Source organism: Euprymna scolopes, chromosome 14 (assembly GCF_053919585.1).
Source record: "Euprymna scolopes isolate OS-2025 chromosome 14, ASM5391958v1, whole genome shotgun sequence".
Classification (NCBI taxonomy): domain Eukaryota; kingdom Metazoa; phylum Mollusca; class Cephalopoda; order Sepiida; family Sepiolidae; genus Euprymna; species Euprymna scolopes.
The window spans coordinates 91600828-91620617 of record NC_136495.1 but is presented as its reverse complement, the minus strand read 5'-3'; the positions used below and the strand labels follow the sequence as shown (position 1 = coordinate 91620617).

The 19790-nt window shown below is 31.4% G+C and overlaps 1 protein-coding gene across 1 annotated transcript in view; it reads left to right on the top strand.

Annotated features, from left to right (window-relative positions):
- The window catches only part of LOC145293160 (uncharacterized), a 276947-nt gene extending 259928 nt beyond the window's left edge, over positions 1 to 17019 (top strand). The window contains exons 7-9 of the mRNA XM_080139611.1: positions 687 to 850; positions 2305 to 2410; positions 16368 to 17019. Coding sequence (XP_079995737.1) covers positions 687 to 850; positions 2305 to 2410; positions 16368 to 16636 — 539 coding nt within the window. The 3' untranslated portion in view covers positions 16637 to 17019. The remainder of the gene's footprint in view (positions 1 to 686; positions 851 to 2304; positions 2411 to 16367) is intronic.
- The last annotated feature ends 2771 nt before the right edge of the window (positions 17020 to 19790 follow it).

The following is a 19790-nucleotide window of genomic DNA, read 5'->3' as shown; positions in this document are numbered from 1 at the left end:
TTTCTTTTTCTTTTTTATCTCATAGCAGCGTTTTTATGTTAAAAATAAGTTGTTTACTTATCTTTGAGGGAATAAATATTTAATTGCCTTAATTTTCAATTACAGGAAAATATTAGAGAAAAAATAGAAAGATCAACTTGTATAATATTCTAGTCTATACAAGTCTATTTTTATTTTGCAAAAATATATGTATATGTAAAGGATGAAGTCACCTTTTCTCGTAGTTGGTGAAATCATCCTCTATTGTTAAGCAGAGGAATAAACAGATTATAGTCACGTGCTCTTTTTAGGTAAGAAATGAGTACATGAAATATGGCGATATTATAATTACAACCAAAGTAAATTTATTTACATCATAAGTACAAGTATTAAATTGTAAAAGTTCATAGTAAAGGTATATAAGTAACATTAATTGCGTCTTTGCCTCAAGAGTCTTTGGTGAGAGTCCAAATTGGTGATTTTGTGGCTGCAAAAACCGGAGAGTGTTTTCGTCACGTCTGCATGCTGTGAAGCCCAGGAAGAAAGAGAAAAGATGACACAAACTGGATGTGGAATATTTAGAAATTAAAAAAGAATCTTTTTATTTGTATTTTATCATTGTTTTTAGTTTTGTTTTACTTTCTCTCCATCTCTCTCTATCTCATGAGAAGAAAAAATATACCCTCATAATTTATATATTTTTAAAGGTTTTCTTGACCTTTCTCAAGATGATCAGCTCATATTGATAAAATCTGGATTTTTCGAAATGTGGCTTTCAAGACAAGCGCGGACATTCAGCCCTCAGGAAAATTGTCTAACGTTTGAAGATGGCAGCACAATAGTTAAAAATGAAATGATTGCTGTTTATCATGTAAGTAGTCTCCATTTTATAACTTCTATTGCAATGTCATGAAATTATTATATAAGTACAAACTGGTCGTTCTAGTCTAATGGAGCAAAACTTGATTTTGTTTTTATTTGTTTTATACCTTTTTCATCTGAATATTTTCATAACATGGAACTTCAAACTTATTTTTTACATAAAGCCAGTAAAATATTTATTGGTTTCAATAGTAATTTTTTGGGATTAAGGATAACTGGACAGTTGTGTTTTGACAAATCGTGTTAAACGTCCGCTCATGACTTCTGGTGACTGTTACAATTAGAAATGAGGTGAGTTTTTATTCATTAGACTAGGCTATCATTCATCCAATAAAGCATTATACCTAAAATGAGTTTTTCTCTTTTGAAATATGATTGGAACACATGGAGAAATATATCATGGAACAAGTCTGTTGAACATGAAAATATAAATGACTTGAGTATCAATATGTTAATTTTCATAAAATTTTTTATTAAAAAAATTTTTTACTAAATCTTATATAGTTCATCCAATAAAGCATCTTATTTAATGAATTTTTCCTGTTTGTTTTTTTGGAAAATGTGTTTTACTTTCATTTCCTTTCAATATTTTGTATATTTTTTCTGTATTATTTGGATTCATCGGACTACTGTTCTCATCTTGAGTGTGATTTTCACAATATTTCAGTCAATGTAACCTCCGACCTTCTTCAGGTGTATCTTGTCGAACTCAAGAATGTTTCTGTCAAATTCAGGAATTTAGACGGAATTTCGAGTGGAACCCTTTATTTACTTCACGGGGGTAGCATGCTCTTGTTCCATCAGCCATATCTGGGTAGAGGTCCTAAGTAATTCGCAACTGTGTTTTTTCAGTTGCTCACACTGAGAATTGAACCTTCAACTTTCAGGAGAATATCACTTTTTACAATTGATTTTTCCAAACATTGTGGAAATCACACTCAAGATGAGAACAATAATCCGATGGATCCAAATAATATAAATAACCAATCCTCATCTCAAAAATTCAGAAATGTCATATTTTTTTCTGGTATGGCAGCTTCTTCTAACATAGTCATCCATACTCCTGTATGGATTTGTTTGAGGTATTTTCACTCTCTCAAATTGAGAGGTACTCTATATTTAATACCAAAATGCTGAACGCTCAATTAACCTTGATTTTGTTGTGTGTTTTGAATCCAAAAAATATTTTTTACACTCACTCTGTTTTTTATGCATAATTATAGTATTCTTTCCTATATATATTCAGAACTCACACAGTTTAGGGGGTAGAGATACAATAATAATAAAATGCGATAATTTGCAAATCTTATGGGTTTTTTTATATACTTTTTCAGTTAGTTTAATGTTTGTAATAGACAACCATAATTGGCAAATAATTCAAAAGCTCAAAAGCTAAAAACTAAATAAAACTATTAAATGTGTTCTTTTCCATTTGTTTTTCAGGTTGATTTTGTAAATTCCATGTTTGAAGTAACTTCAAGTTTCAACTTACTCAATTTAAATGATACAGAAATTGGTTTATTTGTTGGAATAGTTTTAGCCACTGCTGGTAAGAATTTATTATATTTTTATGCTTGAAAATTGCACTAGTAATCATCCAAATGTTTTTAACTAGAAAATCCAAAAGGAAAATATGCTAAATTAGTATTTTGTTTTGTTTATGAGTTTCTGCAATAAATTGATTTTTAAACAATTGTGCAAGGATTTTTGCTATGAATTTCTTTTTAAAGTCTCTCTCTCTCTCTCTCTCTCTCTCTGTATATATATATATATATATATATATATATATATATATATATAATTATTACTATATATTTTTTTTAAATACCTATAGATACTAGTGTTTCATCCTTTCAGGAATCATCAGTGCAGGGCATCACAATTACAGCCGGTTGGGAAATTTGAACCCCGCCACAAAGCCATCTCTGACTCCATTAGCAAGGAACAAACCACACGGCGAACTTAAACTGCAAGAAATATCGTTGAAATTTGAACATTTATTATTTAATGTCGAGATGTCCATCCATAGTGATCTAATGATTAAAAGTTCACATAATAAACATTAAGCTTATTGCATACTTGAACATAAGGTCTCCAATTGAAAAACTTATTTAAAATTTTTGTGTTTCAAGAATTTTTCTAAGGAAATTATAACTAATACACACACGCACACAGAGCATAAACATGTTGACACACCAGTTCTTGTTAGATCATCAAAATTAGGCAACGTTAAGCCTAGTCAGTACCAGATGGGTGACCATTTGGGAATTCCAGGTGCTGTAAGTAGGTGGACATTGATGTCTCCCTACAAGAACTGCAAAACCATAACATCATCAGATGATCAGGATATACATGTGACTGAATGACTTGTGAATTTAATATTCATTTAAAACTTCATCCTTTGGAAGAAGCTGTTCAGCCTGTCTAGGGTGAATGCCGCTAGCATCATATATATATATATATATATATATATATATATATATATATATATATATATATATATATATAAAATTGTGGATCTTGCTTGCTTGCATCTTATCATCAACAATCGGGTGATTCCATCTTTTAAAAAATGGGATGACAAGGTGAATTTGTGTGTGTGTGTGTGTGTGTGTGTATATATATATATATATATATATATATATATATATATATATATATATATATGCCTGCTTTCATTGGTTGAATCTTGTCTTTGTTGATTAGGCAATTTCATCAAGGTGAATTTATGTATGTATGTATATATATGTATATATATATATATATGTATATATATATATATATATATATGTATATATATGTATATATATATATATATACATATATGTATATATATATATATATATACATATATACATATATATATATATATATATATATATATACATATAAGCAGTACTGTATGTGGATGACTATAGTGCTCCTCACCTTGAGTTGAGCATATTGAGAAGTGAAAAACGAATTACCATTAGCATATAAGCGACGCTCTTTGTGTAAACAAATCGAGCGGACGATATCAAAACATCGTTAAACTCACTACTCGTTCAAGCAGCCACCAATAGTGTAATGGTTAAAAGCCTTGACTGCCGTGTAAACGGTTGGGTTTCAATCCTGGCTTGAGATAGTTGCCTGTCTAGCCGCACTGATGAGCTGTGAAACAGCGAAACAGTACTGTATGTGGATGACTATATATATATATATATGTATATATTAGTGATGGGCCGATTCCAAAATTTTTCCTGATCCCAAAACAATTACTGATTCTGTTCTAAGTTCCTTATTCTGATACAAGTACCAGGGCATATATTACAAGAGTATAAACATTATTATTTCAGAAGAAGCCGATGACAGACATAAGTGTCCAAATGGCGCCAATGAAATTGGAAAACTTTGTCCAGAGGAGTTTAAATCTTTTGAACTGTTTAAACGTTTAGCTATTATATTACCAATACACATGGCAAATAAAATGCTTTGGATAAATACAGATTCAAGGCTAAAAGTCATATTTTACAAACCAGAGCACTTTATATCTTCAAAATACCATCGTTTTGTTCGGAAATGAATATGCTTTAAAATGAATTAGTAAATTATAATGTACATTATATTAGGTATCCCAAACTAGCCTAGTTTAGTATGCGAAAACTGGTAAATAAAGTTAAATTTCCCTTAACTTCAACTTGTGATATCTCGTTTATTTTTTGGGTTATTTTGATAATGTTTGGATTTAAATAAAATTTACTCTTTTTGCTTTATAGATATAATTTTTTTTCTTTAATAGTTTTTTTTCCAGTTATGTCACTAATTTTGGTGAACACCACTTCATTTTTTACACCAAAAAATGTTGGTGTTTTTCAAATTTGGTGTGCGCGATATTGTGAGTCTCTAGGTATAAAAAATAGCACCATTTTAAAGAAAAAAGGTCACTTATCAATATGGTGAGCTTAAAAAAGGGGTTTAAGTTGTTTTTCACAAAAAAAAAATCCAACTTGAAAAATTCAGTGAAAGAAATATGAAAGAAATTCAGTTGAAAAAATTCCTAAAAATCGCACAGTTTTGTAGAGAAATGGCTCCTCTTTAATAATCTGTTGGTGTCATATTACTATGCTCATAAATCAAGGAGTGCCACTAATAAAAGTGACTGTACCTACACATGGAGATTTACAACTTAATCCCAAGTAACCAAGTAAGAATTATCATCATTAAAATCAACTGTCAGCACCTGGCACATAAATGAAAAAAATGATTTCACTGTAAAAATCATTCTTTTTTTTTTTTTTTTTTTTTTTAATTTAATAATTGCTGAGACGGTACTTCTACAGTGCATCGCTGAAAATGGAGACACCATTTTTTATTTTTTTTTTTTGCGCACCTGTCGTTAAAATTTGAGGGAGAAATCAGTATTTTAAACTATGACCGAAATTAGAAATAAATAACAAAAAAATTAAACTAGATATTAATTACTTCCGGAAAGAACTATGAAATAAAGAAAGTGAAAGAGAACATATATCCGTAATTATTTAATTGAAAATGTTTTGATTTAATTAATGAAAACAGGAATGTTTTTCATGAAACGTATGTATATTTTTATTACTAAAAACATAAAATGAAAATGACTTATGTACAATTGTCTAAAATGGGCGAGCACCATTTGAAAACCAAAACATTTACTGTATAAAAATTTATCAAAATATAATTGTAAAAACATTAATGAAAAGTTTGCATTTATACTTTATCTTACTCTCCTGGCTGTTATCCGTCATTAACTGACTACAGAATTCCTACAAAATCGCATATTCTTATCACTTACATTCTAGCCAAATAATGATTTCTCTCATCTAGAAACCCGGTTAACCTGATTGGCTGACAAGTATACATTCTAAAATTCTGCTATTTGGATATTCCACCATTAAACACATATTCCTCACTCGTGTACGTTCGGCCTGACGTGTTCAGATTTTAACAAATAGGAAGAAAAAAAATTTTTTTTTTGCAGTATTTGCACAAATAAATAGAAGTAACATTTTGAGGAAAAAAAAAAGACAATTTATTTTTAAAGAAAAACAAAAAAAGTATTTCCCAATCTGTTCGTTTTTGTAATATAAGAAACTATAAATTATTTGTAAATGAAAACAAGGTTAAGAGGTTTAAATACAAATAATTCTATGAATCTTATATATAATAAAAGACGTGCAATATTACAAAATCTTATTTTTTAAATAAACTAGCAGGGGTGCCCGGGTGTTAAGTGTGTGAAAAAAAAAAGTGTTAGTAGACAGACACGTGATGCGAAGGTGATAAAGAAAGTGAAAGGAAACCTGACATCTTACGGCTATGCTATGACGTGAAATGAAGCGAAAAGCACTCAAATTTAGCAATGTCAATCAAAAAGTTGACTTGCAGAAATGAACGCCTGACTGGAGGTTAATTAAGCTTCCAGCTTGCTGTCCCGTTTCTTGTTTCCCCACAATGTTTAAGAAAACTAGCTCTCCCCAAACAGGGGAGCTCTGGCAGTGTCTTAATAAATAGCAGTTGTCTGATATGAAGGGTTTCTCCCACATTGATTAAAGCTGATTGCTTTCAAGACGTCCCGGTCACAAAGATTTGCTTCGATTAGTTTTGCTTTATTTATACGAGAAAGACAAACAAATACTTGAAACCAGGGATTTTTTTAAAACTCGATCAAAATAAAGATAGAAACATCCGTTCACAAATTGTAGATATTATAATCTAGGAAGTATAAAGAAAATTCTCCAAAATAGTAACTTTGTCGAGAAGCCCAGTGAAAAAAGCCTTTCTTGGACATTCAAAAACGCGCACAGCTGTTTTGCTTTTTATATATATAAACTACCGGCGTTGCCCGAGTGTTTGGAGGTGTGTGTGTTGTGTTGTGTGTGTGGGGGGGGGGGGTAGATGAAAACAAATATAATAAAATAAAAAAAATGATAACAAAAAAAAAGTTTTGGTAGGTAGGTATGATCGAACCAGAAGCCTTGAGGCAAAGGCGGAAAATAAAGTGTGAAAAAAACTGACATGTTACCGCTCGGCCAACAAGGGAGAGTAAAAGAAAGACGTTTAAATTTATTTAAGGATTAAAAACTGATTTGACAGATGCGCAAATTTAATGAAGTCAAATAGAAATCCCGCAGTTAACTTTTACTACGAGGCAGTTTTTTGGGGTTTGTTTACCCAACTTTGGCTGGTTTTGTTTCCCTAAGATGTTGGAGAGGAAAAACCAGTTCCTCATAAAAAGGGGATTATCCAAATTGAATAGCAATTGTCTGATATAAGGGGCTTGTTTCCCCTGCATTGATCAAAGTTTTATTGCTTTTTGGACGTTCCCGGCACAAAAACCGAAGAACCGTTCCCGTTTCAACTTAGTTTCACTTTATTTATACGAAAGAGCCGAACTAATATGAGAGGGGCTGAAATAGTAAGAATTTTGTAAAAGTCGATATAAATAAAATTAGACGCGACGCACATCCGCAAATCCTAGATATTACAATCTAGGGGGTATATAAAAAGTTTGAAAAAGTAATAACTCTATAGAGACCTCCCCTCCACCCGAAAAAAAGCCTTTGCCAGACATACAAAAAATGTGCACACACATTTTGCCTTTTATATATATAGATGATTTTTTTTATTAACTAAATCTTAACTAAGATTGATCATTTGCTTACTTGTGACAACATTCAGTGCGGACTCAATGCGCTGCATACAACATTGTAGTTAGTGCATATTTCTCAATGGGGGCCTCATTCATGTGCCTGAACATGTTCAGATTTTAACGAATAGGAAGAAAAATAATATTTTTTGCAGTATATTTTTTTACACAAATAAACAGAAGTAACATTTTAAGGAAAAAAAAAATCATTTATTTTTAAAGAAAAACAAAAAAGGTGTTTCCCAATCTGTTCATTTTCGTAATATAAGAAAATATAAATTATTCGTAAATGAAAAAAAAATTAAGAAGTTTAAATACAAATGATTCCACGAATTACATCTTGTATATAATAAAAGATGCACAATATTACAAAATCTTATTTTACAAATGATTTATTTTTTATTAACTAAATCTTAACTAAGAATTTTCATTTGCTTACTTGCGACAACGTTCGGTGTGGACTTATACGACTTATTTTGTTTATTTGTAATAAAATTATACTGCAAAAATTTTCTCCAGTAATTATTTCTATTTGAACCGCTTAACTTTTTTGTTGAACTTTTCAATTTCCTATTTTGTTCTTGCATTTTTTTTAAAGTCAATCTGTTCTTGTTCTAATAATTAATTTTTATTCAATAATAAAAAAAATAGTTTTCTATTTGGCTTGAACTTAACAAGTTCTTATTTATTTTGTTATTATATCGTTTTATTTCTTTTGGGGGAGGCCGGATTTAACAAACATACTATTTTAAAACAGATAAAAACATAATGTGGCTATGCACTTATGTTACCATGATTAATTTTTTTATGGATTAAGTGTCTCCCCTAATATTTGAATATTTGATATTGTTTTTAAATGTCACCCAGTCACATACATATTAGGGATATTTTAAATAGATACTCCTACCCAACCTAATAAATGCAGTGCATAATACAGATTTCACATGTACATGTGAAATCACACAACCAATGAGCATGGTTTGCACTTATTGATCCGTGCTGAAATAATGTTATTATTTAGAAAGCAATTTTTAATAAGGGGACAAGAGGTTGTTGTGTAACTATTATGTACTTTCTCCTAACAATTTAATAATGCAGGTAATGTTCTTTTTTTCCCCTATTTTTTTCCTTTTTACAGTTTTTTTTTTTGTGGTGGGGGGGGGGGCTCAAACCGGTAAGCACTTCTATTTACATTTTTATAGATTTTTCTTTCCGGAGACCTCGCACTGAGATTAACTATTATTAAATGTTTCTTTTTTTTTATTTTTACACACAAATATGTCAGAATGCAAAATACCATTGAAGTTTAAAACTATTTGTGTGTAATTTCATCTATTATAACTAATATTGAATATTTTGTTATTAATTATTGACCGAAATAGGTCACAGAGCTAAATATATTGTGTTTTATTTACATTTTGGGCTACTTTTTTGCCAACCACACCCACACTCACAAAATTGGGTGCCTGTTGTGAAAGCCGTACTTAACATGGGTAGGTTGGGGTGTTCATTCCGATTGTCATTCTTAACACATGAGGTTTACAACAACAATACCAACTGTACTTTAATTTTTTATGGAGGGGGGGGGCTAGCACCGGGCAATGCTGGTTAAGAGGTCCTGCTAGTATATATATAAATATGGCGCTATAAAATAATGTTTCCTTGTGGGTGGTGAATCCAATGAGCTTTTGCGGGGAAGGGTGCCTATATATCTCCATATATGATATTTTGATTGCAGAAATTCCCCTCTGGACCAAAGTACCGCAGGTTTGCAACAACAGATGCCACATACAAATTTATTATGTCTAGATTATTAGCCACTATCTTATCAAACTTTAGAACAACATTTTACACACATTTAATTGTTATAATAAAATCTTGCATTTCATCCTAGGAGCAACACTATCACAATCACAGCATCGTTAGAGGAAGTAGTTGCTATTTTCCCAAAAAATATTAAGTCCCCCTACTGCCCCCAGTCAAGACTTGGAGAAAATATACGGATTTTACAAATATTGTGCTTGCACTCTTTGTAATTGGATCATAAACTCATAATCTTTCCATTTCCCCGATTCAAAAATGATAAATTCTCCCTTTTCAAATTCCGCCCATTCTCATTGGCTGAGAACTGACAATTTGATTATTCCGGAATCTACCTTTTATTACATGAACAAATGCTCCAGAACTTTTCAAATATGGTGGCACTCTCTACAAGAGGCAATCATTTTAAAAAATTAAACCAAATACAAATATGATAACCGCTCGCTCATCAACAGAAAATTAAATACCGATAACTTGACACTTACCTTTGCACACATTAATAACAACACGCGGCTGTCCACCCAACAAAAAAATAAACTCTGAAAAAAATATATGTACGGTTACCATTATTTATTTTTTATTTCGAAGCAGCTTAGCGAACCTTCTTTGATGTTATTTTTCTGTTTTCTTTTAGTTTGTTTTATGGGGGGAGGGGCTTAATCTTTTTTATACTTTTTTGTATTTTTAATGTGGGCGATTTAAATTACTTACATATTTTACTACAATTTCAATCATATTACTTATCTTGTTCTCATAGGTTTTCAACTATGAGAAAGAGAAAGAGAGTGAGCGAGAGAGAAAGGAAATAAAAACTAATGTGGATATTGTTTCCCGTAAAAAATATTTTTCTTCTGCATAAAAAGAAATGTAAAAAGCGTGAGCGTGAGAGAGAGAGAGAGAGAGTTTGGAAGAATATGTACAGAGAGAGAGAGAGGAAATAAAAACTGGTGTAAATATTGGTCGTTGTGTAATGTTCTTTTTATGCTGAAGAAAAAACAACAAACATTTCAAAACGTCAACATTATCTACAACAGTTTTTATTTCCTCTCTCTCTCTCTCTCTCTCTCTCTCTCTCTCTCTCTGTGTATATATTCTTCTCAACTCTCTCTCACTTGCTTGCTTTTTAGATTTCTTTTTCTGTCGAAATAAAAAAAAGCAATCATTCTATAGCATCAACGTTATTTACACCAGTTTTTATTTCCTCTCTCTCTTGCTCACTTGCTTTTTACATTTCTTTTTCTGCCGAAATAAAAAAACAAACATTTTACATCAACACCACCTACAACAGTTTTTATTTCCCCTCTCTCTTGCTCTCTCTCACTCGCTTGCTTTTTACATTTCTTTTTTTGCCAAAATAAAAAAAAAAACATTTAACGGCGTCAACATTATCTACAACAGTTTTTATCGCCTCTCTCTCTTTCTTTCTCCCTCTTTCTGTATATATTCTTCCCAACTCTCCTTCTGTCTCTCTCACTCTCTCTTCTCTCAATCCAATTATTATTTCTCTTGCATGTTTCTGTGTCTGTGTGTTCGTTTTATCATGTGGCTCACTACAATAAATTGCTATCACAAAAGCAAAAAAAAATTCATCTACCTACTTTTAAAATTAAATACATAAACTATTCTTTGCCAATGGACCTGAGTTAATCTCGTCAGCATCAAACTCTTTGCCAAGAACTTTGCAGCTAATTCTACACTTTGCGACCAAGGCCGCCAACCCCCAATATTTCTTCCTGTATCAAAAAAAAAGCTATGTGATATACTAATATCTGTACGTGATGTTGCCAAGCTAATCAAAAACCTTGATTCCAGTAAAGCAACGGCCCTGACGGTATTCCAATTATAGTACACAAAAAACTTCAACCAGAACTAGCGCCCATACTTACAAAACTGTTTAAACGTTGTCTTAAGGAGAAGTGCTTCCCATCACCCTGGAAAATCTCATCAGTATGCTCTGTATTTAAGAATTCAAGTGATCGCTCATCCCCCTCTCAGTACAGGCCAATAAGTCTTCTGTGCGTCATGAGTAAGTTGCTGGAATCTGTGTTAAATAGAGAAGTAATCAACCATCTCAGCAAAAATAACCTTCTTAGTGACACACAATATGGTTTCTGTTCTGCTAGATCTACAGCAGATGTGCTTATAGTTATATCTCATAGGATTAGTGAATCTCTCGGCGGAGGCAACCTTTCTAGAGCAATTGCTCTTGACATATCAAAGGCCTTTGATAGAGTATGTCATAAAGGTTTACTTCACAAAATCTCCAGCTATGGTATAGCTGGAAATGTCTTCTCAATTATTAAATCATTTCTCTCTGATAGGTTCATAAGAGTAGTAGTTGATGGGCAGAAATCAGCTCTCAGTATTAATGCTGGAGTCCCTCAGTGGTCCATCCTGGGCCCAACTCTTTTCCTGATCTACATTAATGATCTTCTAAATCACATCCTTACATGATTCGTAGACATTTATGCTGATGATACTACCATCTATGGTAGCACATCTAAAACAGTAAATGACCAAGTTCTCTCTGATTCTCTCTCCTCTGATCTTGAGCAAGTGGTACAATGAGGAAAGGAGTGGCTTATTACTTTTAATGCATCTAAAATCAAGCTTCTCTCTTTACATCATCAGTGTTCTGATCCCCATCTGGCATCAATTGAAATGAATGGCTCTCGTCTTGGAGAGGCCTCAAGTTTTGACAAGCTTCTGGGCTTGACCTTTACTCCTGATCTTAAATGGAACACGTACATCAAATCTGTTGCCAAGGTCGCTGGAAAAATGGTCAGATCCTTCTATCGATCCAATAAATATGTCACTGCTGATGCAATTCTCTATCTATATAGTCCAAGGATGGAATACTGTTGCCACATCTGGGCAGGAGCTGCTAGAAAGGACTTGTCCTGCCTTGATAGAGTGTTCAAAATAAAGTCTGTAACCTCGTAGGGGAAGTCCTTTTCTCTTCGCTGCAACCTCTATTTCACAGAAGAGATGTTACGAGTTTGTCTCTGCTCTATCATTATTTTCATGGAAAGTGTTCGACTCAGCTTCAATCTATGGTACCCCCTCGCCAAACTTTCACAAGAAACACTCGTCTAGCTGTAAACACTATCAATAATTCCCCCCACTCTTTATCTGTGTCTAAACCTAAACGTAGATTCCATGAACAAAGCTTCTTTCTTAGAACTGCACGCCTGTGGAATTGTCTTCCGTTTTCCTGCTTTCCAGCTGACTACAATATGGTTGTGTTCAAGTCCAACGTAAACAAGTTCTTGAAGAGCCGTTCCACTTGTTAACAAATTTACCGAATTTCCATTACTAACGATTACTATATTGTCCAATTGACTACTGTACACTCTTAACCCTTATCCTCGAGTGGTCTCTGAGCCTTGATAAGTGGTTATGCGTATGTAAAAAAAAAAAAAAATGACCTGTATTTTATATAAAACTAGCAGGCCGCCCGGTATTGCCCGGTCATAAAATATGCATAAATATTATATTTTAATTCATGCAAATTTCTTATTTATTATGAACAGAAATACCGTAGGTATAAATGTAATGTTAAATTCGTTTTTAAAAAAAGGTGAAGTAAAAACACAAAACAAAAAATGTGCATGTGAATATTATATTTTTTCTAAACAGTTCACTGCTTGTAAGTAAAAAAAAAATACATGAGATCGAAACCAAAACCCAGTGAGTCAAATACAAGAACCATTAAGCCATTTTGAAACGATCTTTGAAAAGTGTTTTCAAACTTACTTATTCTTAGCATAAGGAATCTGTCAACAAAATGATTCACACATGCTTATTCATGAAACAGATAAAACACATGCGTATTCATGAAGCAGATAAAACACATGCGTATTCATGAAGCAGATAAAACACATGCTTATTCATGAAGCAGATAAAACACATGCTTATTCATGAAGCAGATAAAACACATGCTTATTCATGAAGCAGATAAAACACATGCTTATTCATGAAGCAGATAAAACACATGCTTATTCATGAAGCAGATAAAACACAGGCTTATTCATGAAGCAGATAAAACACATGCTTATTCATGAAGCAGATAAAACACATGCTTATTCATGAAGCAGATAAAACACATGCTTATTCATGAAGCAGATAAAACACATGCTTATTCATGAAGCAGATAAAACACATGCTTATTCATGAAGCAGATAAAACACATGCTTATTCATGAAGCAGATAAAACACATGCTTATTCATGAAGCAGATAAAACACATGCTTATTCATGAAGCAGATAAAACACATGCTTATTCATGAAGCAGATAAAACACATGCTTATTCATGAAGCAGATAAAACACATGCTTATTCATGAAGCAGATAAAACACACACATGCTTATTCATGAAGCAGATAAAACACATGCTTATTCATGAAGCAGATAAAACACATGCTTATTCATGAAGCAGATAAAACACATGCTTATTCATGAAGCAGATAAAACACATGCTTATTCATGAAGCAGATAAAACACATGCTTATTCATGAAGCAGATAAAACACATGCTTATTCATGAAGCAGATAAAACACATGCTTATTCATGAAGCAGATAAAACACATGCTTATTCATGAAGCAGATAAAACACATGCTTATTCATGAAGCAGATAAAACACATGCTTATTCATGAAGCAGATAAAACACATGCTTATTCATGAAGCAGATAAAACACATGCTTATTCATGAAGCAGATAAAACACATGCTTATTCATGAAGCAGATAAAACACATGCTTATTCATGAAGCAGATAAAACACATGCTTATTCATGAAGCAGATAAAACACATGCTTATTCATGAAGCAGATAAAAATCCGTACCAATTTTTCAATTTTTGATGAAAACCGATTATAAAGTTTTCCACTTGTTTGAATACTCTAGTTACCAAGTTTTAAATCTGTAAATCAAAAATTTGTTGAGTATACAGGTTAAGAAGTGTCTTCACATACACTCACACACATTCTCACTTTTATATCAAAATTAAAATGGCCACAGTTTTTTCATTTTTTTTTTTTTTTGCTTTGAATTCTAAAATGCCTTTCAGTATTTTTGTCAGTTTGAAATAAAGTGAGGTCATCACCAACCAGAGTTCGAAATATGTTGTTTATGACATGCTTCAGATTTATGCCAGTTTAGTTTCACTAGTGCTGTCAGGATAGGGGTGCATATATTCATAGATAATCCATTTTTTTATCAATAAATAATCACAGCAAAGAATAATATCACCAATCATCTATATATATATATAAAAGCGAAAATGTATTTATGTATGTTCGCTTTTCCTCGATGTCCACGAAAGGCTTCTTTCAAACAAGCGCTTGCTCGCTTCACAACTTTTTAAAACTTTTTATATCATCTATAAATTGTAATATCTACGAATTATCACCGGAGCTCGCCTCTCTATTTAATTTTATTGACTTTCAAACGTTAATTATTCCACATTTCCTGCATCGGCACACGTTACATTCGGTTTTCGGTATAAAAAAGCGAACCTCGACTCTTAATCACAGGCCCAGAGCGAGTTTGTTCAATGTCAACTTCGTCATATCAGACTGTAGCTTTCATTTCGCTCCTCCTAATAAACAGGGAGCGGATTTTTAAAAACAAACAAGCCGATTTATCCCGCACAAAATCGGAACTGCTGAATACCTATCGCCGTCACGTCAATCAAAAACGTGCACCTGTTTTTTTTTTTAAAACACTTCACTATTTTACAACTGCGCGTCGTCAACGCTTCAGGTTTTTTCACATACCCCGAAAAACACCCGGGCAACGCCGGGTACCCCTCGCTAGTTACATATAAATGCACAATTTCTTTGACTACTTCATTTTAAAGTGATAAAAGCTAAAAAGCATCTCACCGAGTTTCACAAGTCAAAAAATATTTTAAAAACTGAAAAATAAAAATTAACCATTATTTTAATTTTTAAATAATTTTAACATTAGAGTTTCTCATTATCATATCTTTCTTCATACTAACAGGTTGGCCTAAAGAGGCTCAGCTGATTTGCAACTGTAGCTTAAACATATCTTCAAATGTGTAGTCTATAATATAAATCTCACCTGTCTGTTTAAATGTATGTATGTTTGTCTGCCTAAAACTTTCGACAGAGGCAACGGATTTTCACAACATCGGTATTGTCTTGAAGCTCGACCGTTCGGACGACAGATATCGAAAAATTAGCTAAAAACATTAATTCCTTCACTCTTAACTGGGCACTTTTCTACAAGGAGGGGTCACTTTTTTCACCGATATTTATGAAAGTCATCCCATCTTTTCAGTTGACTAGCCTTTATTTAAACCTTCACCACTTCCGGTTTGGCGATGAACACAATGGCAAAGACGTCACGTTTAAACACAGCGCTGGGCATCCAGGCTTGTATAAATAACTTGTATAAATAACAAAATTATACTATATATATATATATATATATATATATATATATACTTGTTTATTGTTATATAAAAATGCTCACATCCCGCTGCTACAAATAGTAACTTGTTTCAATCAAACAACAGATATCATCAGGCAGCGACTTGACTATTCAAAAGTTCAATGAATAATCCTAGGTTATTCATTGAACTTTTGAATAGTCAAGTCGCTGCCTGATGATATCTGTTCTTTGATTGAAACAAGTGGCTATTTGTAACAGCGGGATGTGAGCATGGTTATATAACAATAAACAAGTATTATCAGCTCTTTTTATTGAGCACTATCTAACAACCTCGTTGAATTCATTAGTCCATTACTTTTGAATATAAAAAAACCCGAATATATATATATATATATATACACACACACACATATACAGCTCTATTTGTTATTGAACACTGTTGTTTAAACATAATAAGGATTCACTGTTTTAACTCTTATGAACTGGAATTATGTGTGTGTTTGTATGCGTGTGTGGTTAGGCAGTATATTATTATTCGATCAACTATTCTCTTTTTTTCCCTGATGTTTCTTTTAAACATGACTTTTGTTGCTTCTCCATTTCAGATCGCCATGGGTTGACTGATCCAAAATCTGTTGAAAAGATCCAAGATAAATTGATTGAAGCATTAAAACTACAGATCAGTCGAAATCATTCGACAGAAGAACATTTGTATGCCAGCACAATTATGAAACTACCAGAACTGCGGACACTTGGAACTTGGCACAACAAACTTTTGCAATGGTACCGCTCACAGTGGAAGCGTCTCAAAGTGCCCCCACTCTATGCTGAAATCTATGATATACCCAAAAATGAAGAGGATGCACAAGTTTGAACCACCCAGAGTAAGAATATGAAGGAGTTAGGGTTAGGGTTTGTGGGTACATAACAATGGCAGGTAGCAACCCTAAACCCTTCAGGTGCCAGTTTGGGTGGCTTACAAAAATGGCTGTTTTATTTTTTGTTTTATATGCAAAATTGTATTCAATATGGATGAAGGTCACCAGTTGCTGACAAACTTCAGATTGAGTCACTTGCTCACAGATTTATTCGCTTTTTGACAGCGATGCATGAAGTTTATGGCAGCTGCTGGGCGGGTAACATTCAACCTTTGGGGGAGAGGGTGATACAGATGCAGGTTCCAAAATATTATGGATATGGTGGATTTTCCTAGTTTCAAAAAATATATTGACAACAATAAAACAAATAACAAAAACATCAAAGGTTTTTGAATAAGTTGATGTCTTAATCTTCATATATACATAACTTATACTAACAGGAAAACCCGGTATTGCCCGGGGAACTCTATGTCCTCCTTTTCCCTAGGCCATAACATAATATTACATTTGTAATTCTTATATTTTAAATTTTATAATATTAAATTTTTAGTGTGGGGAACCAAGGATATACTTAACATTGATTGGATAGGAGGGTGTATAGGTATAAATTTTGGTAAATTTATATTCTACCTTTTTGAGACACACTTTGTGATTACACAGAAATTAATATATATATATATATATATATATATATATATATATATATATATATATATATATATATTGTACAAAATTTTACTATGGCTGTATAAAGACCATATTTTTAAACATGACAAATTACAAAAATTAAATGGCTAAAAGGACTAGCTAATCAATTTCAAACCTTGCTCAACAGAGCTAAATAAAAGTGAAGATTAGGAGAAGAAAATAATGCCATGGAAAATATAGCAGGAAGAAAAGGAAAAAATGAATTAATGAGAAACTACATTAAGTCCAAGAAGTTTGTCTCTTTGTTTGACCAATGTTTTAACCGGTTAGCTAGCCCCCTCAATCTTATTTTTTTATTTATTGTTTTAAAATAAATATGGTCTTTATAGTGGTACAAAATTTTATTATGGCTAAAACTCTGTGTGTGTGTGTGTGTGTGTGTGTGTGTGTGTACATACATACAACATACTTTCAATTAAGTAAAACATTAAGTGAAACAGAATTCTTTTGCTTTATTATACTTGTTTTTATCTTTTCAATTTTTCTAATAATCATTTTAGTTTAAATATAAAAAAATTAATAAACATTACAATTCTTTGTTGAATCATCTTTAGGTGACATGAATAAAAAGCTGGAGAAAAAGAAGAGAATAAAATAATTAAAAAAAACAGCCAAGAATGCATTATGTGAAGTCTTTAAATGACAACAACCATTTAATCATATATAACTGTTATATATATATATATATATATATATATATATATATATATATATATATATATATGTATATATATATATATATGATTGTTGTTGTTATTTTATATAATGTTATGTTTTCATTTTTATATATTTATATATATATATATATATATATATATATAACAATATTTTAATAATAGATATATATTATTAAAATAAAGAAAGCCGTTGTTATAACATAATATAAAATAACAACAAGAATCATATATCTATATATCTATAAAAGTGAACGTGTCTGTCTGTCTGTCTGTGTACATTTCCCTACGTAATAACTCTGTCAATTTTTAGTCTATAGACTCGAAATTTGAAATACCAGGTACTGAGATTTGGGAAAATCAATGTGACGGGTGTCAGCCAGAAATTTGGTTGTTAAGGGGTCAAATTTCAACGATTTGACCTTTAAGAACTCTACCAAACTCCTCTGACAATTTTGGGTCTAGACACTTGAAATTTTAGATATAGGTTCCTTGAACCTGGATCTAACTTAATAAAGTGATTTGAGCCCGAAACTACAAATTTTAAGGGGTCATAATAGGGGTCAAATTAAAAAAAAATTGACTTTTTTTTGTTTTGCTAAGCGTACACCTCAAAACACCCGGGCAAAGCCGGGCTGAAATGCTAGTATATATATATAACAGTTTGTGGTTGTTGTCATTTAAAGACTTCACATAATGCATTCTTGGCTGTTTTTTTTTTTGTTTTTTTTATTCTCTTCTTTTTCTCCAGCTTTTTATTCATGTCATCTAAAGATGATTCAACAAAGAATTGTAATGTTTATTAATTTTTTATAAAAAAAGAAAAAAAGTGTCACAATTTATGTTAAATAATTTTAAATATTGTTACTAGATATGCAATACTATTTATTGTATGTTATATAACATTATTATTTATTATTATATAACATACAATAAATAGTATTGCATATCTAGTAACAATATTTAAAATTATTTAACATAAAGATAATTTATCCTGGAATGCTAATTCTGTCATCTCAGAATATAAATTGTGACACTTTTCTGGAACTACACTGGTCTGTTGTTGACATTTAATCACCTCACATACGAGTTTCTTGACTATTTTTTTTATATCTCTTCCTTTTTTTCATCATTTTTTTAACCTGAATACAAATCAACAAAGAATCAAAGGTACTTTTGATTCTTTGTTGATCTTTCTGATTTTGAAAATAAAATGATTATGAAGAAAATTGAAAAAATTTCAACAAAGCAGTTGAATCTTGATAACAGTTTCTGCTTAAATTATATATAAATAAATATATATTAGTATGTGTATTTTTGAAGAAATAAAAGCAGTGTGCTCAAATATTTGTACGAGCATGATATATTTATTGCATACATATAATACTATACAGTAATATTTTAGTTAGCCATTAATAGCTGTGGTTTCAGGATGTATAGGAAACTTTGTTGCATTAAAGAATACGATATGTGTTCTGTCATCAGTCAAGATATATTGAAGACTATGGGAATCTTCACTGAATTTTAAAAAATGTTCATAATTTGGAAACTAAAATCAAATAAATAACAAGTCAAAGTAAAATGTATATAACACTTTTTTGGATTAGTAAAACATTTTTAATGGGAATTTTTTGTAAAATATTTTTAATTTCATAGTTTTAAAAATACACATTTTCTTCTAAGATATTTTTTAAAATATTTTTATTTTGTAGAGGACATTTTAAATTATAATTTTTTATTAGTTTTATGAAACTTTAAAATTCTTTAA